General features: G+C 37.7%; 1 protein-coding gene across 1 annotated transcript; it reads left to right on the plus strand.

Annotated features, from left to right (window-relative positions):
• The first annotated feature begins 18,643 nt into the window (after positions 1-18,643).
• On the plus strand, positions 18,644-23,750 carry LOC132190212 (Double Clp-N motif-containing P-loop nucleoside triphosphate hydrolases superfamily protein). Its single transcript, XM_059605128.2, has 3 exons — positions 18,644-20,222; positions 21,491-21,698; positions 22,048-23,750. The coding sequence occupies exons 1-3, from the start codon at positions 18,937-18,939 to the stop codon at positions 23,641-23,643; spliced, it is 3,090 nt and encodes a 1,029-aa protein (XP_059461111.2). The 5' UTR covers positions 18,644-18,936; the 3' UTR covers positions 23,644-23,750.
• The last annotated feature ends 205 nt before the right edge of the window (positions 23,751-23,955 follow it).

The following is a 23,955-nucleotide window of genomic DNA, read 5'->3' on the forward strand; positions in this document are numbered from 1 at the left end:
ACGTCCAGTCCTAGGGGGGTATGTCTGCGTACTATTCACTAGCGATCCAAAGGATGCTTCGTACGTACAGGTATTAACCAGCGGTCAATCCAAAAAGTAATCGACGTCCTCATACTATTGAGCGTACGTCCGTGTACTATTCACAGAGTACGGCATACTATTTGTCAGCGTATGTCTAATGGTCCCCCCGCGTACATCCATATTAAAGACAAGAGAGTATGTCTGCCAACCCTAGCGTACGTCCAGTCCAGAAGTCCAATTTCCCCAAAATGCCCTTCTGGCTGATCCTAGTAACCCAAAGTCCAAATTAACCTTCTAACTAAGCTACCTAAGCTTAGTTAATTATTTGGTTCACTACACTTCTTTCCAACATTAGTGGAGGCTTTAAGAGCTAAGCTCTTCTTCACTCTAGTTTGAAAGAAGTAGTTAGCTTCATAGGTCTGAAGAGACCCTACAAGATCCTCTATTTTCAAGGAATCAAGATCCTTGTTTTCTTCTAGGGCCATCACTTTAGACCTAAACTTCTATGGTACGGACCTCAAGATTTTGCTGACAACTTTGTTGTTACGAATTTCCCCTAGATTAAAACTCGAATTCACAACATCATTCAATTGCACATGGAACTCGTCGAATGTCTCATCCTCCTTCATCCTCAACTCTTCAAATCTCATTGTGAGTATTTAAAGTTTGAAGTGCTTCACCCCTTGGGACCCTTAGTGGATAACCTCTAAAATATGCCACACCTTTTTCACACTCACAATGTTCACAATCCTCTTAAACTCCTCTTGAGACACACCAAAAAAAAAAAATCACATTAAATGCTTTGTTGTTGGCTTTACTAAGCACTTTATCCTCCACGGTTAGTTTCATCTTTGGACGTTCCCAACCTGTCTCCACTATCTCCCACATATCATCATTTATGGACATGAAGAAGGCTCTCATCGTAACCTTCCAATACGCATAATTGTTTCTAGCAAAATGAGGGGGGACATTCATCGACACTAATGAAGCATCACAACAGAGGTCAAGGATCACATAGGACAAAAAAAAAAATTCCTTCAAAGTGTGTACCTACTCTAATACCAAGAAGTGAAAGATCTGGTACAACAACAAGCGTTATAACTATTCACCCAATTTAGACCCCAACACATAGTCGAATAAAATAATACCAAACACCTGCAATATAAGATATATGAAATTATCAAAACATAAAACCCTATAGTAAGGCAAAAATTTAAAAATCATTCATCAACTAGCCACAATGCAATATATATATATTGCATATTTTACAAAGAGGAAAGCCCTTGCATCAAGGGAAAAACCTCTTTGGGGCAACCAAACACAAGATTCCACTAATATAATGAAGAACTAGCTACAACATATATACAAAACTTACTCCATAGTAACTTTAACATAAATTGTTGTAGGACAGTGCACTCCTCACGGGCCTCTGCTCCAACTATCTGTTGGCCATATCATCAACTAGTGGATTATTATCAGTCCCCACCGGTAGACTTTGCGTTGTCTTCAAGATGTGCAATCACAATACCATGCAAGACTCAATCCTCACCCAAGAGTAACCACACTAACAAACTCTTGCTACACATATACACAAGAACTTGTATCAAGTTCTTGGGATTTCACTCCTTATAGAGTCTCTTTAGTTCATTTCCTAGGGAGAAGTGATATTGTATTGAGAAAGTAATCCTTTAAATATAAAACTACTTACAGTGGCAGATGTGGCGGTGTCCAAACACAATTTGTGTGCGCCTAGACACAACTAGGCTTTCATAAATGTAATAGACTATGTCTTCTAAATTCATATATGTGTTGTCCAGATTCACCACTTCTAGATTTGCACTGTCCCCAATGCCTTCCAAACATCCCTACCAACAGAATGTTCCTAAAACTCAATTTATCTAGACATGTTTTCTATTGGTTTGGACACCCTAAACTCGGCAAGGTTTGTTTGCTTAGATGTCCAGTCTCCTCTGGTACTAAGCAATTTTTGTAATGTCCTCTATAGTATGTCGTCCAAACATTTTTTCTTCTTGTTCGAACGCTTAGTTCTATACTTGTCTTCTTTCAATAGTTTCTTCACACCTCTTCAATTCTTCATTAATTGCAGACCTAAGTTCTCCAAAATATCAAATAGAGTTTTTGACACCAAATGAGCCAATCTATAAAACCTAACATTGAGGAATGATTCCAACTCCATATTTACAACACAAGCAATAATTATCACAAATTAAAATTATTGAACATAAAGAACACAAATGTCACAACCACAAAATCAATTACAATCCACAACACAAGATTTTGTTGATGTAGTGGAAAATCCTTCGAAAACATCAAAGGAAAAACCCACTCAGAGACAACCAAATTCGAAAATCACTATAGAAAAGAAGATCCAGAGTACAGACATAAATATTTAAAACCTCTTTGTAAATCTAAGACTCTATATTGACAACAAGCTCCATGCTTGCCTCCGTGCTTGCAAATCTTCTTTGAGGGCCTTCCTTACCGATCCACTAATAGACTTGTTTGTATTTGAAGGATATATATGGTGTGGTATGAAAAATGAAATCAAACAATCCAAAGAGAAATAGTTCAAAGCTTTTTACAAATCCTTTCTTAGCTCTAGGGTACTTTACCAAAACACTTTTGGCTTATAATGGAGAAGCAAGAGCACCTCTCTAGAGGTTCTCAAATCTAATTTTTGAGCTTGGTTGTCTCATTAACCCAAATGAGTATCGTATTCTATTTAAAGGATGGGAAATGGTAGTGCTAAAAATTCAACTAGGAAACAACCAATCAAGGTATCTTCACAATAACATTTTGTTCCGACGTCCAATGAAGACCACTCAATTGCTTTTGAAAGCTTATTCCCATATCAACAACATTATGTTTCAATTTTTTTTTTTTAAATTTGGACGTTTTTAATTGGTCAAATCTGGCTAACAAGAAAGTGTAAACAAGTTAAAAATACTAGCGGTGTCATGATTGCAACTTTGGTAGGTGACGCAATGACGACATTCTGATGGGGTTCTAACATTATCAGGCGGTGGCCTTCTAAGCATTCATCATCATAACGCCTCTCTAACATGCTTCTAACGAAATCAAACATGGGATTTCAAAGATTCATCTTCATGACGGCTTTTTGACGTGGTTATGACATTATTAGACAAGATATTTCAAAGATTCATTGTCATGATGACTTTTTGATGTGGTTCGAACATTAGCTCTCTATGGTTGAAAATCATGCAGCCATTCTGATGCCCATCTGGCATTAGCTCCATTGTCATGATGACCATCTGACTTCAGCTCCAAGGTCATGACTTTTATCTGACTTTAACTCTAAGGTTATGACTTTTATTTGACTTTAGCACATAAAACATATTTTTCACACCAAGGTAATTAGGTTATGAAATAAATTTGCAAGCAAATTTTTTAACATTAAATGAGTCCAAATTCTAAAACCTAACAAATTCCATTGCGTGTTGAGAGTGAATGTTGTATAACTCAAAGTGCATCTAATTCCTCTACAAGCTTCTTATTTATAGGCAATGGATTACTTGGTGAGGTGGGAAACTAATTCCCACTCCAAGTCTACTAAGCCTATCACCATGGTCAAATTAAATCAACTTGGAGGGACCAAAAGGGAAAAATATAACTAGCTCCAATAGGTTTGTGACACTTCTCATCTCATGATTTGTCACATGTTACTATGAATTACATTAATTCCATAAAAAAAATAAAAAATCACAACACAAGTAAGTGTTGCTATAAAATTATTAGCAACACTGTTTTAAAGGCGACAATTTAATTAAATATAAAACATGCTTCTAACCACTTGGATTGATCCAATGAAGGTCCTAAAATGTTTATAGGCATGTCAAAGGACTAGGGACAATCAATCCAACATGGGAGGCACCCATAACAACTCTGGACAGCAGCTAGAGACAAACCGAGAAAGTTGTATATGAACTATCGTAATCATGAAGTCTCACACACTTCCATTTATTCCATATTTTCTTTAAAAATTTGGCTCTAATACCATTTGCTGGACTCTTGTACATCATATATACACCAGAATTATCCCAAGAGTCACTTCAAGAGGATATGGAAAGATCATACTTCCAAATTAAAAAGCAAAGAAGAAGCAATATACTTGGATTTTTTTCCACTCCTTAGCTATGGGCAATGTTTTATTTCTTCACACTTTCTCCAAAGAATAAAGCTGTTTTGGGAATTTTGGAGCCTTAGGAAATTTTCATCAATGATTGAAGATGACCAAGAGACTGGACTCTCAAGCTTAGAACACCCGATGTGCTATGCACTAAAGCCACTTGAAGGCATTGCTGTAAACCATAAAATTTTCAGATTTCGTAGGTAAGGCTAGCACAGGTGCAGTTTCTAATCATTTCTTCAATTCTTGGAAGCTTCCCTCACATTCTTATGTCCACAAGTAATGAGCATTCTTCCTTGTAAATGCAGTCACAAGTCCTAACAACTTCGAGAAACCTTTGATGAAGTGTCGGTAGTAAACAACAAGTCATAAGAAACAACGAATCTCATGTACGCTGGTTGAACTTCCTTATTCTACCACCGCATTAACTTTCTCGGGGTCTATCGACACACCTTCGCCATAAATCATGTGCCCAAGGAAAGAAACGTTATCTAGGCTTCTCGAGTTTAGCGTAAAGTTTCTTTTGTTAAAGCCTCTCCAAAGCCTTTTGTAAATGTACTCCATGCTCCTCTTGAAACTCACACTTCTCGAGTTTAGCGTAAAGTTTCTTTTGTTAAAGCCTCTCCAAAGCCTTCTGTAGATGTACTCCGTGCTCCCCTTGAATCTTAGAGTAGATCGGGATGTCGTCAATGACGACCAGGGTGAACTGATCTAGATATTTGTGGAAGACGCTATTCATCATGTCTAGCATAGAGTTGCTTTTGTTAAAGCCTCTCCAAAGCGTTCTGCAGATGTACCCCATGCTCCTCCCGAATCTTAAAGTAGATCAGGATGTCGTTAATGACGACCACGGTGAACTGATCTAGATATTTGTGGAAGACGCTATTCATCGTGTCTATAAACACAACTGGCATGTTAATCAATCCAAAGGGCATGACCAGAAACTTGTAATGTTCGTAACGAGTTCTAAAAGTCGTCTTAGGAATGTCTTCTTCCTTCACTTTGACTTAGTGGTAACTCGACTTTAAGTCAATCTTCGAGACCACCTGCGCTCCCTATAGCTAATCCAACAAGTTGTCGATCGTTGGTAGAGGATACTTGTTCTTGATTGTGACCTTATTTTGTTCCCAGTAATCGATGCACATCCAACCAATCCATCATTCTTCTCCCCATGGTGATGAACTAGTGCGAATAAAGACTTCTTTCAGTAATTCCTGTAACTAGATCTTCAATTCCTTCATATTTGTTGTTAGCATCCTATATGGTGCCTTCGACATAGGACCAGTACTCAAAATATACTCTATTTCAAATTCAACCTCCTAATAAGGCTGATAAGCGCCAAATGTTGCACATTCAAGCCCCTTAATTTACATATGTTAATTTCTTAGCATTGTTATTTATTTGATTTTGTTTTGTTTTTGTGTTTTAGGTCTTATTTGACAAACCATTGGAAATTGGGCTTAAAGGGGCAAAAAGCTGGGCATTCTGGATTTAGGATCGAGCGCAGCACTCCTGGGATCGAGCGCACCTGCGCTCGAGCGTTTGCAGCCAGGGATCGAGCGCATGCCTACACTCGCGCGCATATCAGCTAGGCTCGAGCGCACAAAATCTTGGATCGAGCACACTCGGGCGTGTACAGCACGACAGCAATCCTTTTCCAGGATGGACTTGGTTTTTAGTCTCCCAATTGGACTGGGAGACTGACTTCCGACTTTCTGAGGATTTCTAGGGTTTTAGGGTTTTCTAATTCCCTATAAATAGGGCTCTAAACATTGTAAACAGACACACCGCTTCTAGAGCAAAAATTCAGTAAAATAATCTATGGAGCTTAGGAGATCATGAGCAGCTAAACCCAATTGTGGGGTATTAATGTAGCCCTTTCCAAGCACAATGGTTTGATTGTATTTAATTTCTAGTCTTTCAATTTATGCATGTTGATTGTATAACTCTGAGGATTGCTACAATTGATTTCTGTTCTTCATATTAAATGCAATTGTTCTTAAGTTCCAAAATCAATATTTATGAAATTCTTCTCTTGTCTTGGAAAATATTTTACTTTTATTGATCTCAAATCATTCTTGTTTTCTGTGATTATGAGGATGATGGTTATACAATGGGTTTAATTGACATATGATCAATAGGATTTGATAGGCCATGCCTAGGGAAGACGGATTGTACTACACCCTAGTTTAGTGTAATTTAGGTAGACAATCCGTGCCAATCGAAGATGGGTTACACTTATTCATTGATTGTATGTATCCTATTAAAGAATTTTATAATTTATACCTAGGAAAGACGGGTCGTACCGCATCTTAGTAGTTAGGTGGACGATCTGTGACAACCGAAGATAGATTATGCTTATTCTTTAATAAGGTAGTTTCTTGTTTATTTATAACATGCCTAGAATGAATTTCTGGGATTAATTATGATTAGCCATTGTTGTGCGGATAGAGGTGAAGTCAATACTCTACACTCTCTCTCTTATTTTAAATCTCTTTTATTTTTATGCACTTTAGTTTTAAAGAAAATCAAATCAATTCTCTTTTTAATTAAGTTAATTTTAATATTTCAAATTTTGATAATAAAACCCCTGCAGTCCTTGAGGTTCGACACCCTCTCTATAGCCGTATCCTACAAAGATTCGTCCTATTGCGAGTGGTTATTTTTATTATTGATATTTTTTGTCACAAAAATACCACAATCAATTTTTGGCGCCGTTGCGATCGAGCGCACTTGCGGCATCCTGCATCCAGAACCTTAAGTGCTCTAAGGCCGTTTGTGAGCTTGTTTGTTTATTTTCTGTTTTAGCTTAATTTTTTTCTGTTTTCTTTTCAATTTCTGTTTAGTTTATGCTAGGTCGCCGTTCTTTGTCTTTTCCATTAATTTCTTGCGATCTTGAAATTGAACGCACTCTTAGACAAATTAGATTCCAAAGGACCCCTAATTTGCTAGAAGAGCGTTCCACTGAGACCATGGGAGACGGTAACCACGTAGCTTTGCAAGATCATTACCTGCCTACCACTTACACTACTCCCACATGTCTTTGATTGCTAGAAATTACGGCAACCCATTATGAAATTAAGCCCAGCACTATACGAAGTTTACCTTCTTTCCTAAGGCTTAACACTGAAAATCCTTATGACTTCCTCAGTGATTTTGAAGCAATTTGTGATACCACTAAAATGAATGGATTCACTGAGGATGCCCTAAGGATGCGTCTTTTTCCTTTCTCCCTCAAGGAAAAGGCTAAACATTGGTTCCAATCCTTAACACCTAACTCTATTACTTCAAGGGCTCAAATGCAGCAAGAATTTCTTAAGAAGTATTTCCCATAGGAATGACCAATGATACTAGGAGAGCCACCACTACCTTCTCCCAGTATGAGGGAGAAGATTTCCATGAGACTTGGGATAGGTTGTAGAGCTTGCTTAGATCATGTCCACACCACGCTGTCCCGAAATGGCAGCTAGTGCAGTGTTCTTACGATGGCCTGACTGAGTCCAATAGAAAAATGGTGGATGCATCATGTGGGGGAACATTCATGTTAAAAAGTGAAGATGAAGCTTGGTCTATGTTTGAAAACTTGAGTAACAATTCTCTTCAGCAGGTTTCTACCAGACGGAGGGCACCAGCACCTAAAGCACTCAAGAATGAGAGTTTGTATGAAGCAAGCCATTCCCCAAACATGGCCAACCAAGTGGTTGAAGCTATCTCCAAGAAGCTAGACCAAGTTCTGTTGACTGCTGGTTTTGCTCCTAATGCTGCTCACACACACACTGAATCATGCTCATTCTGTTCCAGTCCTATACATCAGGTAAATAACTACCCTGTTACTGGAAATTATACTGATATTGCAAATGAGCAGGTTAATGCAGCTTTCTCCAGACCGGGTAATGATCAGTACTTCAATACCTATAACCCCGGGTGGAGAAATCATCCAAATTTCTCGTGGGAGAATTCAAATTCGGGCAACTCAGCCCCAGGGCCATACAATCAAGCTCAATCCAACATGCAGCCTTACCAACCTCATTCCACTTACCGGCCTCCGCAGCAGCACTACTAGTCTCCATCAGAGTCTAATTTTGAGGATCGGATTCTAAAAGCAGTGAATGAGCTGACCAGTGAGATAAAGCAGTCAATCAAATCTCAAGAGGAAAGAGTAAACTCACATACCCACTCCATTGCCAAGCTAGAAGCTCAAGTCGGACAACTTGCCAATACCCTCAACAGGAGGGAAGAAGGAAAGCTTCCAAGACATCCAGTGACCAACCCTAGGGGACTATACATGGTAGAAGAAAGCACGCCTCATCTGGAGCAAGTTCAAGCCGTCACCACATTGCAAAGCGGAAGACTGGTTGACAATCATGTGGAAGAAAAGAAGGATGAGCAAATTGAGGCCCCACAGAATCCGCATCAGGACAAGGGTAAACAATTAAGCATCGAGGCATCTTCCTCATCTGCCCCCACTCCTGAGGTACCATATGAGCCTAAGGTCCCATTCCCAGAGCGGCTAAAGGCACCCTCCCACTTTGGGAAACAAGGAGAGAAGATACAAGACATGATGGAAACCTTCAAGCAGGTTCAAATCAACATCCCACTCCTTGAGGCCATCAAGCAAATTCTAGCCTATGCAAAATTTCTCAAGGACTTGTGCACTCAAAAGAGGAAGAATCAGAAGCACATTCCCAGGAAGGTCATTCTCACTAAGCAAGTAAGCTCTCTGATTCAACATAACACTCCTCCAAAGTTCAAAGACCCTGGAGCGCCTACGATTTCATGCGTCATCGGAAACACTGAGATTGAGAGAGCTCTCCTTGACTTAGGAGCTAATGTTAATTTGCTTCCATACTCGGTATATCAGAGACTGGGCTTAGGGGAATTGAAACCGACAAGTACTGTCTTGCAGTTGGCTGACCGCTCGATCAAGAAACCCCGTGGGATTGTGGAAGATGTCATTATCAAGGTGGACAAGTTCTACTATCCAGTTGACTTTATAGTTCTGGACACAGAACCGGTCCCAAATCCAGAGAAGCAAATTCCTGTCATCCTTGGGCGACCTTTCCTCGCCACAGCCAATGCATGCATCAATTGCCGAACCGGAGTAATGAAGATCTCCTTTGGAAATATGAAGATCAGATTGAACATCTTCAATGCCTTCCAGAATGCCCCTGATCAGAATGCATGTTACCTCTTGGATGACATTGGAGAAACTATTGAAGACTCACCTCATGATCCTCTATCTAAAGCCCCATCATGGAGCAACCCACCGGAGCCTATGCCTCTCACTTCAAGTACTCCACCACCTAATGACAACCCCACAGGGGACATATTTCATTCAGAGGTTGCTGAAGTGGATTTCATTGGGGTGGAAATTTTTTTGGCAAATTCCTTGGCTACCCCAGTTTTTGAGAACTCCCATAGAGACAAGAGGTTGATCATGAAACCAGTTCGGGACAAACACCCTGAACATCGTCATAGGGAGCATCAAGACCTATTAGCTGAGAGAAGCAGTTTTAGGATGTTAAGAGGAATCCTCTTCCTTGTGCAGTGCTACATGATCATAAAGAATAAGGGGTGGAAGAGCTTGATTGGACTTCTGAAGGATCGAGGTAAGATCCTTCGGGACTCGGACTTACATTGAGAAATACCTCATAGGATCAAGCGCAAGCCCTGTGTGCTTGACTCTTCACTCCACCAGGGCATATGATCTCCATCCAGGTTTATTTTATCCATTGTTGCTTCATTCTTTGTTTATCTTTTTACAACAATGTGTGCACTTGATTGGTATTTGGTTGGAGTATCACTTTATTTTCAAGACATGTGTTTTTGCATTCAAGTTTTGGGGTATGATATGCCCCCATCTGCTCATTCAGGTATTTCTGTACTCTTGATCTTATTCTTTAGTTCTATACATACATTGGGGACAATGTATGATTCAAGTTTGGGGGTATGGAAAAACAAAACACGGTCCATTTTTGTTGTTATGTCAGTCTTAAGCATATGGTTGAGCTTTGATTTTGGTTTAAATTTCCTTGATAGGCTTAAAGTTATGAACACATGATCATATGACTTAGGGATTTTAAGTCTTGTTACTTACTTTTAGCAACATGAGCTGCTTCTTGTTTCAATTTAAATCTATCTTGAGCACACTAGCACATGTTTGTGAGGTATGAATTTTGAGACCAATTATGTTTGTTTTCAATGTCTTGAATTCTATTGGGTGACATATTGGATTAATAACTTTGGCATGCTATATATGTAAAAAAATAAAAATAAAAAATAAAAAATAAAAAAAAATAAAAAATAAAAAATCAAGTTTGAATGTCTCGCTGAGTAACCGGACCTCTTGCTTCATTAAGCAGTGAGTGTTCGCGTCAAAAAGTGAAATTTTTGGGTTGATTAATAAAATGGCTAGCTTAGCTTCGTAGCCTTTTTGACTCGAGTTAGTAAGTCCTTAGGGGTGTCTTCACACCTAATGCCCTAAAGGCATTTGGTTTTGGAGACATTGACTTAACACTCGATACATGGGTCAACTAGAAAGCTTAAGGGACCTCTCAAGTACTATTGTGGCTGACGATGAAGGGCAATTAGAGCATGTCCTTGTGCTTGTTAAGGTGAATAACTCCCCACAACCATTATCTTAACTAGTCTAGCCCATCTGGCTGGTGCTGTTGGGATTATGCCCATAATCTCAATGAATTTTTAATCCATGAAGACATTCCATGTTTATAAATGATTATGATGTTTATTCATTCTATCATCGTCTTGCTATGACATATACTATCTTTTACATGTCTATTACCTAAATGCTCATCATGCATGTGAAAATGTCCTAGGATCACATTGAATATGGATAAGGGTGTGAGTAACATTGTTATCACACAATGTCTTACTCCATAAATCCTTGTATCCTTAAAGGTTTGAAGTCCACACTTAGTAAATCGAACAGGGTATTCCATTTTGATAAGACCGTTATACATCGAATCTTAATGATCTACCTTGATCAAGTGAAGCAGCATCTTCGGAATTGATGTGTAGTGTGCTAGGTTCCTAAAGCACTGAACGAACCAAGGAGTTGTCTTTTCAAGAAAAATATTGTATATTGAGAAAAGACAATAAGCTCCTTAAAAGGCTTCTTTGGACTTTGGTTCTAAATTCTAAGAAGTTTGTGAACCCAAATGTGAAAATGTTGATTACTTAGATCTATCATAGAGAAAGACCTATCGTCGATCAATTGAAGCTCAGTGCACATATGAACATTGTGGGAACACAGACTTCAAGAATAAATCCAAATCTTTTGTTAGGTAGACAAAGAGATAAGAAATTTTTCCTTAAGATAGATTTTATGGATATTGTTCTCAAGTCTCTCGCCACAGCATTTTGGTTGCCAACCAAAATGCTGTGGCGAGAGACTTGAGAATATATATAGATATGTGTGTGTGTGTGTGTGTGTGTGTGTGTGTGTGTGTGTGTGTGTTTGATATACACATTATGATATACCAAATGGCCAAGGGGGTGGCTCAGTCACCCCCAAACAGCTAGATTAGGGGTGGCGAGCCACTCCCACGACCCATGGGGGGTGGCCGACCACCCCAATGGCCCAAATGGGTGTAGCCGAAACCATCCCCAAGCGGCCAAAGGGGGTTGTCGGCCACCCCCATTGATCGTGGGGGTGGTAGAGCCACCCCCAACCAGCCGTTTGGGGGTGGTCGAAACCACCCCATTTGGCCTCTTGGGGGGTGGCATGCCACCCCCAATCCAACCAGATGGGGGTGGCCTGGCCACCCCCATGGCCAAAGGGGGTGGCTGACCAAAAGGTTGGCTATGGCTACCCCCAATTTTATTTTATTTTATTAGGGTAATTACCTTTCTTATCATCAACTACAACGCATTGTCACTTTGCCCTCATGAACTGACAATCTTACTGCCCGACCCCATCAAACTACCATTTTGTGCCCAAAACCCCCTTCCATCGGTCAAAGGCGTTAACTCAGACGATCAACTCATCACTTTGCCCCCATGAACAACAACGCATTGTCACTTTGCCCCCTTGAACTACAATGCATTGACACTTTGCCCCCTTGAACTACAACGCATTGTCACTTTACTCCCTTAAACTACAACACATTGTCACTTTGCCCCATGAATTACAATGCATTATCACTTTGACCGTCTGAGTTAACGCCTTTGACTGGCAGAATGGAGATTTTGGGCACAAAATGGTAGTTTGGTGTAGTCAGGCAATAAGGTTGTCAGTTCGTGAGGGCAAAGTAACAATACATTGTAGTTAATGGGAGAAAAAGGTAATTACCCCAATAAAATAAAATAAAATTTGGGGTGGCCATAGCTAACCTTTTGGCCAGCCACCCCCAAACAGCCGGATTGGGGGTGGCAGACGATCCATGGGGGTGGCCGACAACCCCCTTTGGCCACTTGGGGGTGGTTTCAGCCACCCCCATTTGGGCCCTTAGGGTGGTCGATCACCCCCCATGGATCGTGGGGGTGGCTTGCCACCCCTAATCTAGCCATTTGGGGGTGACTGAGCCACCCCCTTGGCCATTTGGGGGTGGCTCGACCAGTCCCAAAGGATTTGGGGGTGGTCGGCCACCTACCATGGGCCATGGCCACCCCATGGCCAAAGGAGGTGGCTAGAGCCACCCCAATTTTAATTTTTTTATTTTTTTTTTTTGGATTTGATTTGGGGGCATTTTTGGAATTTGTTAACATACATGGGGACAATTTTTGAAATTTAAGATTAAAAAATACATGTGTCTAGCATGTGACAAATTTTTGGTTAAATTGGTCGAAAATTGTTAACGGATGGGCCACATTGAAAAATTTTGAAACTTTGATGGGGTGCATTGTAAAAATTGAAACATTGGAGATCAAATTGAAAATCGACTCAAACTTTGAGGGGTAAAGTGTAATTTTTCCTTTAATTGTAGTAATCTTATGACTATTATCCCGCACATACCAGTGTACCATGTCATACGATACAATTTTATTATTTCTGTCTTTTATATGCATATTTTTACAAATCTCATTGTTTTCATTTCTTGCTTAATCAGCATACTTCTTTCACAAAGCAAAGTTCATAGTAGTCCAAAATGTATTTCATGATAGTTGTAAATATGCAAGTTTCATATATATAAAATAATCATGTCATGCAAGAAGGTAACAAGAAGTATCCATATGATTTTCTACTCACTTGAGTTGTACGGGCTTCCTGAAAATCCTCCTAAGGCTGCACAACCTCGAAATCTGAGAAAAGACCTATCATTAGTAAATCCGAGCTAACACAAGCCATAAACCTAAATACGCTTAAAACAGACTTTCTGCCTGACCCTCAACGTTCGAACAGAGAGTTTCGAATATTTGGCCACAACATCGAACGTTCGGACACAGAAGGTCGAACATTCAATGCTAGGCATAAAATCCATTTCAAACCAAAAATTGATATACATTTGGTTATATTGATGTTTTTGAAATTGTGGTTGTTTTGGGGTGGAACATGATTCTCATGTTTTTACAAGTTACTTATTAGTTGACATATACTTTATGAATAAGTTCATGGTTATAATCTCCAAATGTTTGTTAGACATTAAACACCAATTCAATGAATCAACAAAAAACACTTATTTTGGAGTTAATCGAGAAAAAATAAAAATTGTTGAATACTAAACACCACAATGAAGTACGAGTCTAGCTTAGAGTTCTAACACTGATCAATGTGCAACACTACCTGCACAAGTTGTAGGTTAGATCCATAGCTTTCATTCCAACCTTTATTACTAGCAAGTTAATTGGCAAGATTTTTCTTTTCTAAGGTTGCTGATTGTGATTCAAACTGTTATGTTTTATTATTATTATTATTATTATTATTATTATTATTATTATTATATATATATATATGGGTTTTACATTCTTCTAACATCAAATCTCGCTTTAGTTAATGATACTAATACTACTAAAATGAAGACCCATGTCTGTAGCTCTTAAAATTATTATTTAATTTGTGATATATTACTATTGAATTTTAGTTTAATGGTACTTTTAAAAACCACATCAGATTTTGAATAACACAAAGATATCATGGACCAATAACAATACATTAGTTTGGATAAAGACCTAGTTAACCAAAGCAAAGCACCCTCACAACGACCAGTGTAAAATTTATATAGGAATCAATTATATTTTAGTTTCAAGCACATGAATTAATTAACATGGTAAAAACAAGATTACTATCAAGGTAAAAACCATGTTCCCTACTTAATTAGCTTTTTCTTCGTGGGCCTGTATGTCCCATTTATTGTAGCTTGTAATTTTATACTTTCCCACTTGGTTGAAAATTTGTTAGGGAAAATGTGAACAAAATCATTCGACTCCCAAACATGACGCCACCCCAATTAATTCATAAAGGGATACTTTTCTTCTAAGTAGAGAAACCCCAGCCTCATCACAATTACCATATTACTCACTGTTTTTTGCTTTTGTCCTTCTCAAAGTAAACAATCTGCTATGAAGCTTTCAATCATGAGAGAATATATATGTTAATGAAAAAAGAGTCATTAAAAGCATATATTAATTAAGTAGATCGATACTAATCCGTTAGCTTTGCAGTGTAATTAACTTAGACGATATCTATGACCTTTGTTTGAATGCATATATGCATCTTCTACTTTTTTTGACCCAAAAGTGTTTTTTTTTTTAGTTTTCCGATGCAGCTGGTTTGAGCAAAGAAGAAACATTGCAGCCACTCATAAAGTGCTTTTTTTTTCTTTTTTCTTTTTTTTTTTCTCAACATAAATTTTGAAACATATTCAAATGGAAGAAAAGATTTTCTAATGAAAACCTTCCTGCATGCAACAAGATGGTATATTTATTTACTTTTAGGGAAAACTTCATTTTTGGCTCTCGATCTTTAATTATTTTTGTAATCATATTTTTAAACTTTAAAAAAAAAAATGTCAATTTGAGGTTTACCATATTTTAGAAATTTGCAATGTTAATCAATCAGTTTGATAAGTGAAATCCTCTAAATTTAAGGTATTTTTGCAATGCTAACCCTTCCATCAAAATTCAACGTTAAATCAAACGATATACTAAGTGAAATCTCCAAAATACCCTTAAGGTGTTTATAAAATTACAAAAATACCTTGAATTTAGATAGTGGTATTTTGAAAATTTCACTTTCTCCGTTAAGATTTAACTCTGAATTTTGACAAGATGGTTAATATTACAAACTTTTAAAAGATAGTAACTATAAATTGACACTTTTTAAAGTTGAAATGTATAACTTCAAAAACAATAAAAGATATGGAGGATTAGTAAGTCTCTTACTTTTATGAAATTACATGTAGAAGAACCTATCTAATGGTTGGAATATGGATCTAAAATTGATATATACGAGAAATATTTGATGGGCAGAACTTTGTTCAATGATATATATATATATATATACTTTGGTACTTCGAGGTTAATTATAAGATTTGAAAGTCCTTCTGGTCAGCAAAATCAAGCTTCCTCTTGTCCTCTTTCTTTCTTTCTATTTTCTTTTCCTCCTTTTTCCCTTTTCTTTTACTCCGAAATTCAATTTTGATTGGTAAATTGCTTAAATGATTGATTTTCCTATGATTAACTAATAAAACCCCATAATGCACGTAGTCTAGCTTGGTCAAATTTATGTTACTACATGAGGGCCCATTTCACCTTACATAGGGTCAAAATAAGTGTAATCTTAGAAGGACAATACAAATTGATCTAGTGACGCAAGAATCACTACAAATGCTGAGAAAATGTTGAACCAAACCGTTGAAATATCATGCTAAGAAGATCTGTATAATAATATCAACAATTGGAATTGTTAGTTGTGTTTGGGTCAATATCATGCATGCGGTGTGCAGTATTAGAATCGCGCATAAAAGCTTATTCTAGAAAGCACTTTTTGGCACACGCGTGTCGTGGCTATCGAGCCAAGCTCGATGAGAGTTGTTTTCAACCTCAGGCGAGTGTATTTTTGCAAATTTTGTTAAATCATGATCAATGCTTGAATCTGCCATTTTTTTAAAGAGAAATTTCATCGTGAATGCATGAATCTACTATTGAATTTGTGTAGGATCCACATGAGTCCACAAATTTAATGGTTAATCTATTAAATTTATAAAAAAAAATATTGTTGAAAGACGATTTAAAGATGATTGTGTAACATGTCTCTTTTTTAATTATTTTTTTAAAAAAAAAAAAAAAAGAGGTATTTTGGTAATTTTGACACTCCTACATACGTTAGGATTTAACGAAGAAACCTAACAAATGTATGACATTGCAAAAAATTAAAAGTTCGACTGTTCGATACATTAAATTAAGAGTTTTTGAACTTTAGAAAAAACATTGCAAAAGTAATGAAAGATCATGATAATTAAGTGAAATTTCAATAATAATAATAATAATAAAGAGATAGACAATTGAGTATATATGAACCACCCCCACTGAAGTCCGTTCTCTCTAAAATCATGAAATAAGCGAGAGATTCCCCTCTAAATCTTATCATCATCTGCTATCTTTTTTTTTTCTTTTTTTTTTTTTATCATCATCTGCTATGATTTGCTCATTATCTCTCCAGCCATGAAAATGTACGGATATCATTAGGGGCGATAGTACTTGTCCACCACAATGGTATCATTAATGGATAAAAATTTTGAGCAATTTGGCTGGTAGACAAAGCAATTCGAATATCAAATGTGAAAGAGTCTTTATGAAATTTACATGTCCAAACAAGTTTCGGACAATTTATTTTCTTTTCAAGCAGATGAGCTCTATAAGAACACTCTTACATTTACTACTAGCAATTTAAACGACAAATTATGAGAATCAGGATTGATCTCACATGACATATATATGTCGCTTTCACTACTTTTTGTTTATCTTCAAGTTGAGTAAAATCCAATCTCCCTTTAAGATTAAGAAAAACAAAATTGCCTCACAAAAAATAAGCCTGTGCATGGCGTTTAAACATTTAGCAGCAGAATTTGTCTTTAATAATGGAACTATGAAGGCATGCTCAGAAAGGGAAAAGAGAAAAAGCGACAAAAAAAAAAAAAAAAAAGAAAGAAAGAAAAACAAAATGGAACTATGAAAGTAAAAAATGACAAGAACAAAACACATAGTAAAGGCAAGTGGATAATTGGTGGTTAAAGATGAAATAAATGGGTCAAAAAGTTACTGAGAAAGTCCATTATTAAACCCATGCAGACCATGTTTTCTGGTCTGCAAAAATGACAAACCATGATACACAAGTCTTATGTAAACACAATCTCTGTCCATTACAACAGTTTTTTACTTTATTTGGTAACCAAAAGGTAATTAATGGGTGGTTGGCAATCAGATGGTGGATTATAAGACAAAAGGTTATTGCAGTTTGGATTCACACAAACACAGAGAGAGAGAGAGAGAGAGAGAGAGAGAGAAGGGCTGAAAAAGAGCCAATAATGTTATGTAGGATAGCAGACAGAGCGTTGCTTTTTGGGTACTTCGCGAATAAAATGCTGTCTCTCTACGAGGATTGGCGTGAAGAGAGAGACTCCTTTTTTATCCCATGACAACAAAAGCCAATATTGTAAATAAATAAATAGGAAAGAAGAAAAGATAAAAATGAAGAAGGAAATTAATTAATTAATTAAATGTAAAAGAAAATGTACACTTTATCTTCTTATCTCTCATCACATTCTGCCTTCTTTTCCACCTTTCCCCTTTAGTACTTTTTTTGAATTTCTGCTGGCCTTGTCTGTCCATTCAAAGGGTTATGTGAGAAAAGGAGCGAAGCGCTCAGAATTCGAGTTAAAAAGAAATGAATCTGGGTCCCCATAGTGGACCCCTTTTTTTATGAAAAAACATCTCCATAGAAATAACACATTGGAAAGGAGTGAATAGAATTACTAATAAGAATCATATCGTTTTGGTTTCCCTCATATTATATCATTTAAACAGTACATGCATATTGTCATTGCAGTAGATTAATAAAGTGCAGGAGTAGATCAAAATCTTCTTTTCAGCTTTTCATCATCATGGGGATAATTTATCTGATAGCTGCATCATGCCATGCCAAGTTTTACTATATATATATATATATATATATATATATATATATTGATTTTTGCTGTTCCCAACATATCAAATTGTTTTTCAAAAGTAATCCTAATTATCACCAAAAACAAAAATCAAGTTGAGTGTTTATACAGAAAATGGTACTGTTTATGCTCATTATCTCTATAATTTGTTTTTTTTTTTTTACTGATTTATTATTGAAAATCTCCAATGTGTAAAACAAAAGTTAACAGAAAAGTAGAGTATCCACGTTTTCTTTACACAAAACAAAAAAGAAAAAAGAAAAAATGAAAAAATCAACAATAAGATGTATAAAGAAGGTCGTTTGTTCTAGTCTGGTTTTTCTAAAGCTCAACTAGGCTCCAAAGCTCTCAAAGCTAGCTCTTATTTCAAAAACCAGACTATCTATTTGCTGTTAACGTAGTGTGATATATCATTCAAGCCTTAAAACCCAGGTGGGTAGTTTCTGTTTCCTCTGTTTCCTCTGTTTTCTTTGAAAGCATCTCAGGTTTTAGAGAGAGTGGGAGAGGGGTGGTGTTGAGGAAGAAGAAAAAAAAGTAAAAGAAAAGAAGGAAGAAGTAGTTTTCAGCCTCAGAAAAGAAAGTGTTCTCAACAGGGGGTGGAAGGGGGGTGGTTTTGGCCAAGTGATGCGCTCAGGAGCTTGTGCAGCACAGCAGACCCTCACAGCGGAGGCTGCTTCAGTCTTGAAGCATTCTCTCAGCCTGGCAAGGAGGAGGGGCCATGCTCAGGTCACTCCTCTCCATGTGGCTGCGACTTTGCTGAGTTCAAGAGCCAGTCTTTTGAGAAGGGCTTGTCTCAAATCTCAGCCACATCAAACATCACATCCTCTCCAATGCAGAGCTCTTGAGCTTTGCTTCAATGTGGCTCTCAACAGGCTGCCAACAGCTCCAGCTCCTCTGCTCCAATGCCAGCCATCTCTCTCAAATGCTCTGATTGCAGCACTCAAAAGAGCTCAGGCGCACCAAAGAAGGGGCTGCATAGAACAACAGCAACAGCAGCCGCTTTTAACCATAAAAGTTGAGGTTGAACAGCTTATTATATCCATCTTAGATGACCCTAGCGTCAGCAGGGTTATGAGAGAGGCTGGTTTCTCCAGCACTTCTGTCAAGAACAACATAGAAGACTCTTCAGCCACTTCTGTTTTTCAGTGTTACAACAGTTCCGGTGGGGTTTTTTCTTCACCTTGCTCTCCTTCTCCTCCTGACACCCAGAGAGAAATCATCAATCCCAGCACTTTCTGGCAGACCCATTTCTTGACTTACTCTTCTGATCATCAAAACCCACTTCTCTTTTCCCCTCAAAAGAAATTTCCAACCAACCCCATCACAGCTGGTTCAGCCTCTGTGAAGGAAGATATCAAGTTGGTCTTTGAGGTCCTTCTGAGGAAGAACAAGAGAAGGAACACTGTGATAGTTGGTGACTCAGTGCTCATCACTGAAGGCATAGTAGCAGAGCTAATTTCAAGGCTTGAGAGAGGAGAAGTCCCTGAAGAGCTGAAATCAAGCCATTTCATCAAATTCCAGTTTGCACCAGTTTCTTTAAGATTCATGAAGAAGGAAGATGTGGAGATGAACCTTTCAGAACTTAAAAGGAAGGTGCATTCTGTTGCATCATCAGGAGGTGGAGGAGCCATTGTTTACACTGGTGACCTTAAATGGACAGTTGACTCAAATTTCAATGAGAGAGAAGCAGCATCAGATTATTATAACCCAGTTGATCATCTTGTTGCAGAAATAGGAAGGTTAGTCTCTGATTATGGCAGCTCAAACACAAAGGTCTGGTTAATGGCTACAGCAAGTTATCAAACATACATGAAGTGCCAAGTAAGGCAACCTCCTCTTGAGGTTCAATGGGCTCTTCAGGCAGTTTCTGTTCCATCAGGTGGACTTGGCTTAAGCCTCCATGGTTCCAGGTTATCTCTCTCTCTCTTGCTCTATAAATTGAATGTTCTTTCATGTCTATTGTTTTTTTTTTTTTTTTTTTTCCATCTTTTTTTCTCTTCAAGCTTTGTGTTCTCTCAACGTTTTTTGCTGGGGCTTTAGCCTGCATTAACGCAGAAACACAGAAAAAGTATGGTTGGTGAGACAGACGTGAACCACTGTCCTGTTTTTTCTTGGTTTTGTCTGCATATAGCCACGGGATATTTACAGACTTGTTTCAGCAGATATTGTAAGGAAATTTTGAAAAAGGAAGGTTTTGAAGGTTGCTTTTTTTTACTTTATTTTTGTCTTTCTTCATATAGTTTTTTATTTCTTTTTTTCTTTTCTTTTTGAAAGAGCATGAATTAATAGATCAACTTTTCCTTTTGAGCAAACAAAAAAAATAAAAAAAATAAAAAACTGTTAATTTGATTTTCTCATCACCAATTTTGGCCTCTTTCACCACAGCTTTCAATGGCCTTTCCGCGAAGATTAGGATCGAAGAAATTAACTACAAAAAAATATTAAACCTTGTGTTCCAAAAACCAGTGTCCTACTGACAATACAAGTATATAGATTTGAACTAATCTACCACATCATAACTACAACCACAATAATAATAATAATATTAAGATATTATAATTTATCTTATGACAAAAATACCATTTAAACATGAAAGGCCGTAATTTATTATGAGTGTAATATTATAGGAGAAACTATACTTACTCCTCTTAGAATTATTTGTTAAATCTGACGGAAAGTCAGCAAAATGACTATAATACCCTTACATCAAATTAAACCTAAAAACAAAAACAAAAATAAAAAATAAAATAAATAAAATAAAACGTTGTCGGGTCTCTATGCTCATGGAAAAAAAATTGAAGATTTTTTGAAATTTTCACATAAATAATAAAAATATAAAGGATAATTTATATCATGTGTGTCACATGTGACATGTTTTCCATTGAATTTAACAGAAAATTCTAACGGCGAAGAGCTAAATAGTTTGGGAGATCAATTTACAAATTTTTCAAGTTTAGAAGAAAATTACAAAATCAATGACAACTTTTTAGATGAGGTTGGGGGTCTATAGTCCTAGAAGAATTCATTTGCATGTGTCACATTGGTGGTTCCACTTTATTCTACTTGAATAAACCCTAAATTTAACACCAAATTAGCTTGTGCAATAGATTGTGTTGTGAACATTATTTGCTTTCCAGTACTTTTTACCAACTTAAATTTTTGCACTTGTGATTTGCAGTGTGCTTGATTCAAAGATAAGCTTATCCCAGAACCCATGTCAAGTGTTGGAAGCAAAGCCATTTAGCAGCAAGGAGGAACAAGATAAGCTCACTTGCTGTCCAGAATGTGCCTCCAATTATGAAAAAGAAGCTCCGTTGTTCAAATCTGGCCAGCAAAAGCTCTTGCCTCCCTGGCTGCAACCTCGTGGGACCGAAGCCCGTCAAAAGGTAATAAAAGTTCCGCTCAATATAAGGGGTTGGCAATTTTTGATATTACGCGCGAAATCATCACAAACTTAACATAAAATTAACATATTAAAGTTGAAAGGTCTGATATTTTTAGTTAAATAGATTGGATTATAATTGATCTGAACATAATTCGCGACACGACTTGAGAACAGACACAAACCTAACACGAAATTTTGCAGGTTAGGGTTAAAAGGTGTTTGACTCGTTTAATTAAATTGGTCAAATTTATAACTGTGTTTTGATATGAGTCAAAACACTCATATTTTTCTTTTATGTGACAGAAATTTGGAAAGATTATAATTATTTGTATGTTTGTATATATGCTCAGGATGAATTGGTTGAGTTGAGAAGAAAGTGGAACAGGCTGTGCCAGAGCCTACACCATGGAAGGAATGCTCAAAGCTACTCCTATTCTTCATCCTACTCTTCCTGGCCAAGACAGAGCAACACCATCTTCCCTGATTCGAGCTCGATTTCCTTTGCCAATAATTCAGCTTTGAAGTCGGCGAACAGCTCTAATCTCTTCCCTCGATTCAGGCGACAACAGTCCTGCACCATTGAATTCAATTTCACTGGCGGGACCCAGAAAAACCCATCACCGGAACCGAGCTTGGATTCTCTTAAAGACATTGATGGGAAGGAACTGAAGATCACTCTTGCTCTGGGCAACTCTCTGTTCTCTGATTCTGCGGAATTGGTGGAACGGAAAAGTGTAAGAACAATGCAACGAGCTGATACATGTAAGCTACTGCAAGAGAATGTGCCATGGCAATCGGAAACCACTCCTTCAATAGCAGAAGCGTTGATTGAATCGAAGCTGGCAAAGCAGGAGACATGGCTGCTGATTCAGGGGAATGACTGGATAGGAAAACGAAGGCTGACGCGAGCAATTGCAGAATCTGTTTTCGGATCTGCTGATTTGCTGCTCCACATGAACATGACGAAAAGAACCAATGAGGTGATCCCCTGTTCTGAAGTGGTAGCGAAAGCCTTGGAAAATCACGGAAAGCTTGTCGTTTTTGTGGAAGATGTTGATCTGGCTGATGCCCAGTTCATGAAATTCCTTGCTGATCGATATGAAACCGGAAAATTTGGAGAATCGAGCAAAGGAGAGGGTAGTGTAGGCCAAGCAATATTCGTATTGGCTAAGGGCGGTTCCACAAGCTATGAAGAGAAAAAGAATCAAGACTCTGTGATTAGCCTGAACTTGAGAATCAATGAACCAATGAATCAAAGCTATAAATTTGATCACAAGCGCAAACACGAGTGGGATTTGTCGAGCAAGACAAAGGCTGCGAGATATGAAGAAAAGGAAGATATTTCATCATCCTCTGTAGCCGGCGAGAATGGCGGGAATGGCAACGGAAAGAAAGACTTCTCAAGGCAATCGAGCTTCAGCACCCTTGATCTGAACATCGGAGCCGATGATCAGAACGACGAAAGCGACGACAAACCAGGGGAGTACAGCCCGATTTCGAGTGATTTGACTCGTGAAACGACAACCGATCCCCGTAGCTATAATGGGTTTCTGGAGCTGATCGAGAACCGGTTCGTTTTCGATCGGAGCCCCGCCCGGGACAGAGAGATGATAGAGCTTTTCATGTCGAAGATCAAAGCGTCGTTCGAGGATGTCTGCGGGAAGAAAAATGCCGACAGTTTTGTTGTTGAAGAGAGGGTGTTGGAAGAGGTGTTGGTTGGGTCTGCTTCGTTTCCCAACAGCTTGTTTGAGAAATGGCTGAAAGACATTTTTCAAACGAGCTTGCAACAAACGGTCAAATTTGGCGGGAAGGAGGAGGAGGACATGGAGGGTATAGGTGTTGTTAAGCTGTGTTTGGGTGGTGGGAAAGGAGAGGGGATTTTGGAGGATGATGGCTTCATGGCCTCATGTCTACCTAAGAAAGTCAAAGTATCTTCCATGGACTGAGTGGTTTTTTTTTTCTTTTTTTTTTTTTCTTTTTTTTTTTGTAAAATCTTTCACAAATGGAAGTCATGGCCACAATATCCTTATGTAACTGCTCCTTTTTAGAATAGAATGTGTTTTATTTTTCTTTTTATTCTTTATTTTCCAATACCTCCACTTTTAGGATTTGGCTTAGGTGAGTTCAGACTTAATTTTAAGTTTTTACCAGAAAATTAAATTAAATTAAATTTGAACCGTTAAAAATAAAAATAATATATATTTTCTTTTCTCTCCCTCTCAAAAGTTGGGTAAAAAAAAAAAAAAAAACCACTCTAC

The sequence above is a fragment of the Corylus avellana genome, chromosome 9 (assembly GCF_965113065.1).
Source record: "Corylus avellana chromosome 9, dhCorAvel1.hap1.2, whole genome shotgun sequence".
In the NCBI taxonomy this organism is placed as follows: domain Eukaryota; kingdom Viridiplantae; phylum Streptophyta; class Magnoliopsida; order Fagales; family Betulaceae; genus Corylus; species Corylus avellana.

Bases quoted from the DNA above. Each gene is read 5' to 3' on its own strand.
- LOC132190212 (XM_059605128.2), top strand. From the start codon at position 18,937: ATGCGCTCAGGAGCTTGTGCAGCACAGCAGACCCTCACAGCGGAGGCT. The intron at 20,223-21,490 runs GTTATCTCTCTC...TGTGATTTGCAG, and splicing joins TTAAGCCTCCATGGTTCCAG to TGTGCTTGATTCAAAGATAA. The intron at 21,699-22,047 runs GTAATAAAAGTT...ATATATGCTCAG, and splicing joins GGACCGAAGCCCGTCAAAAG to GATGAATTGGTTGAGTTGAG.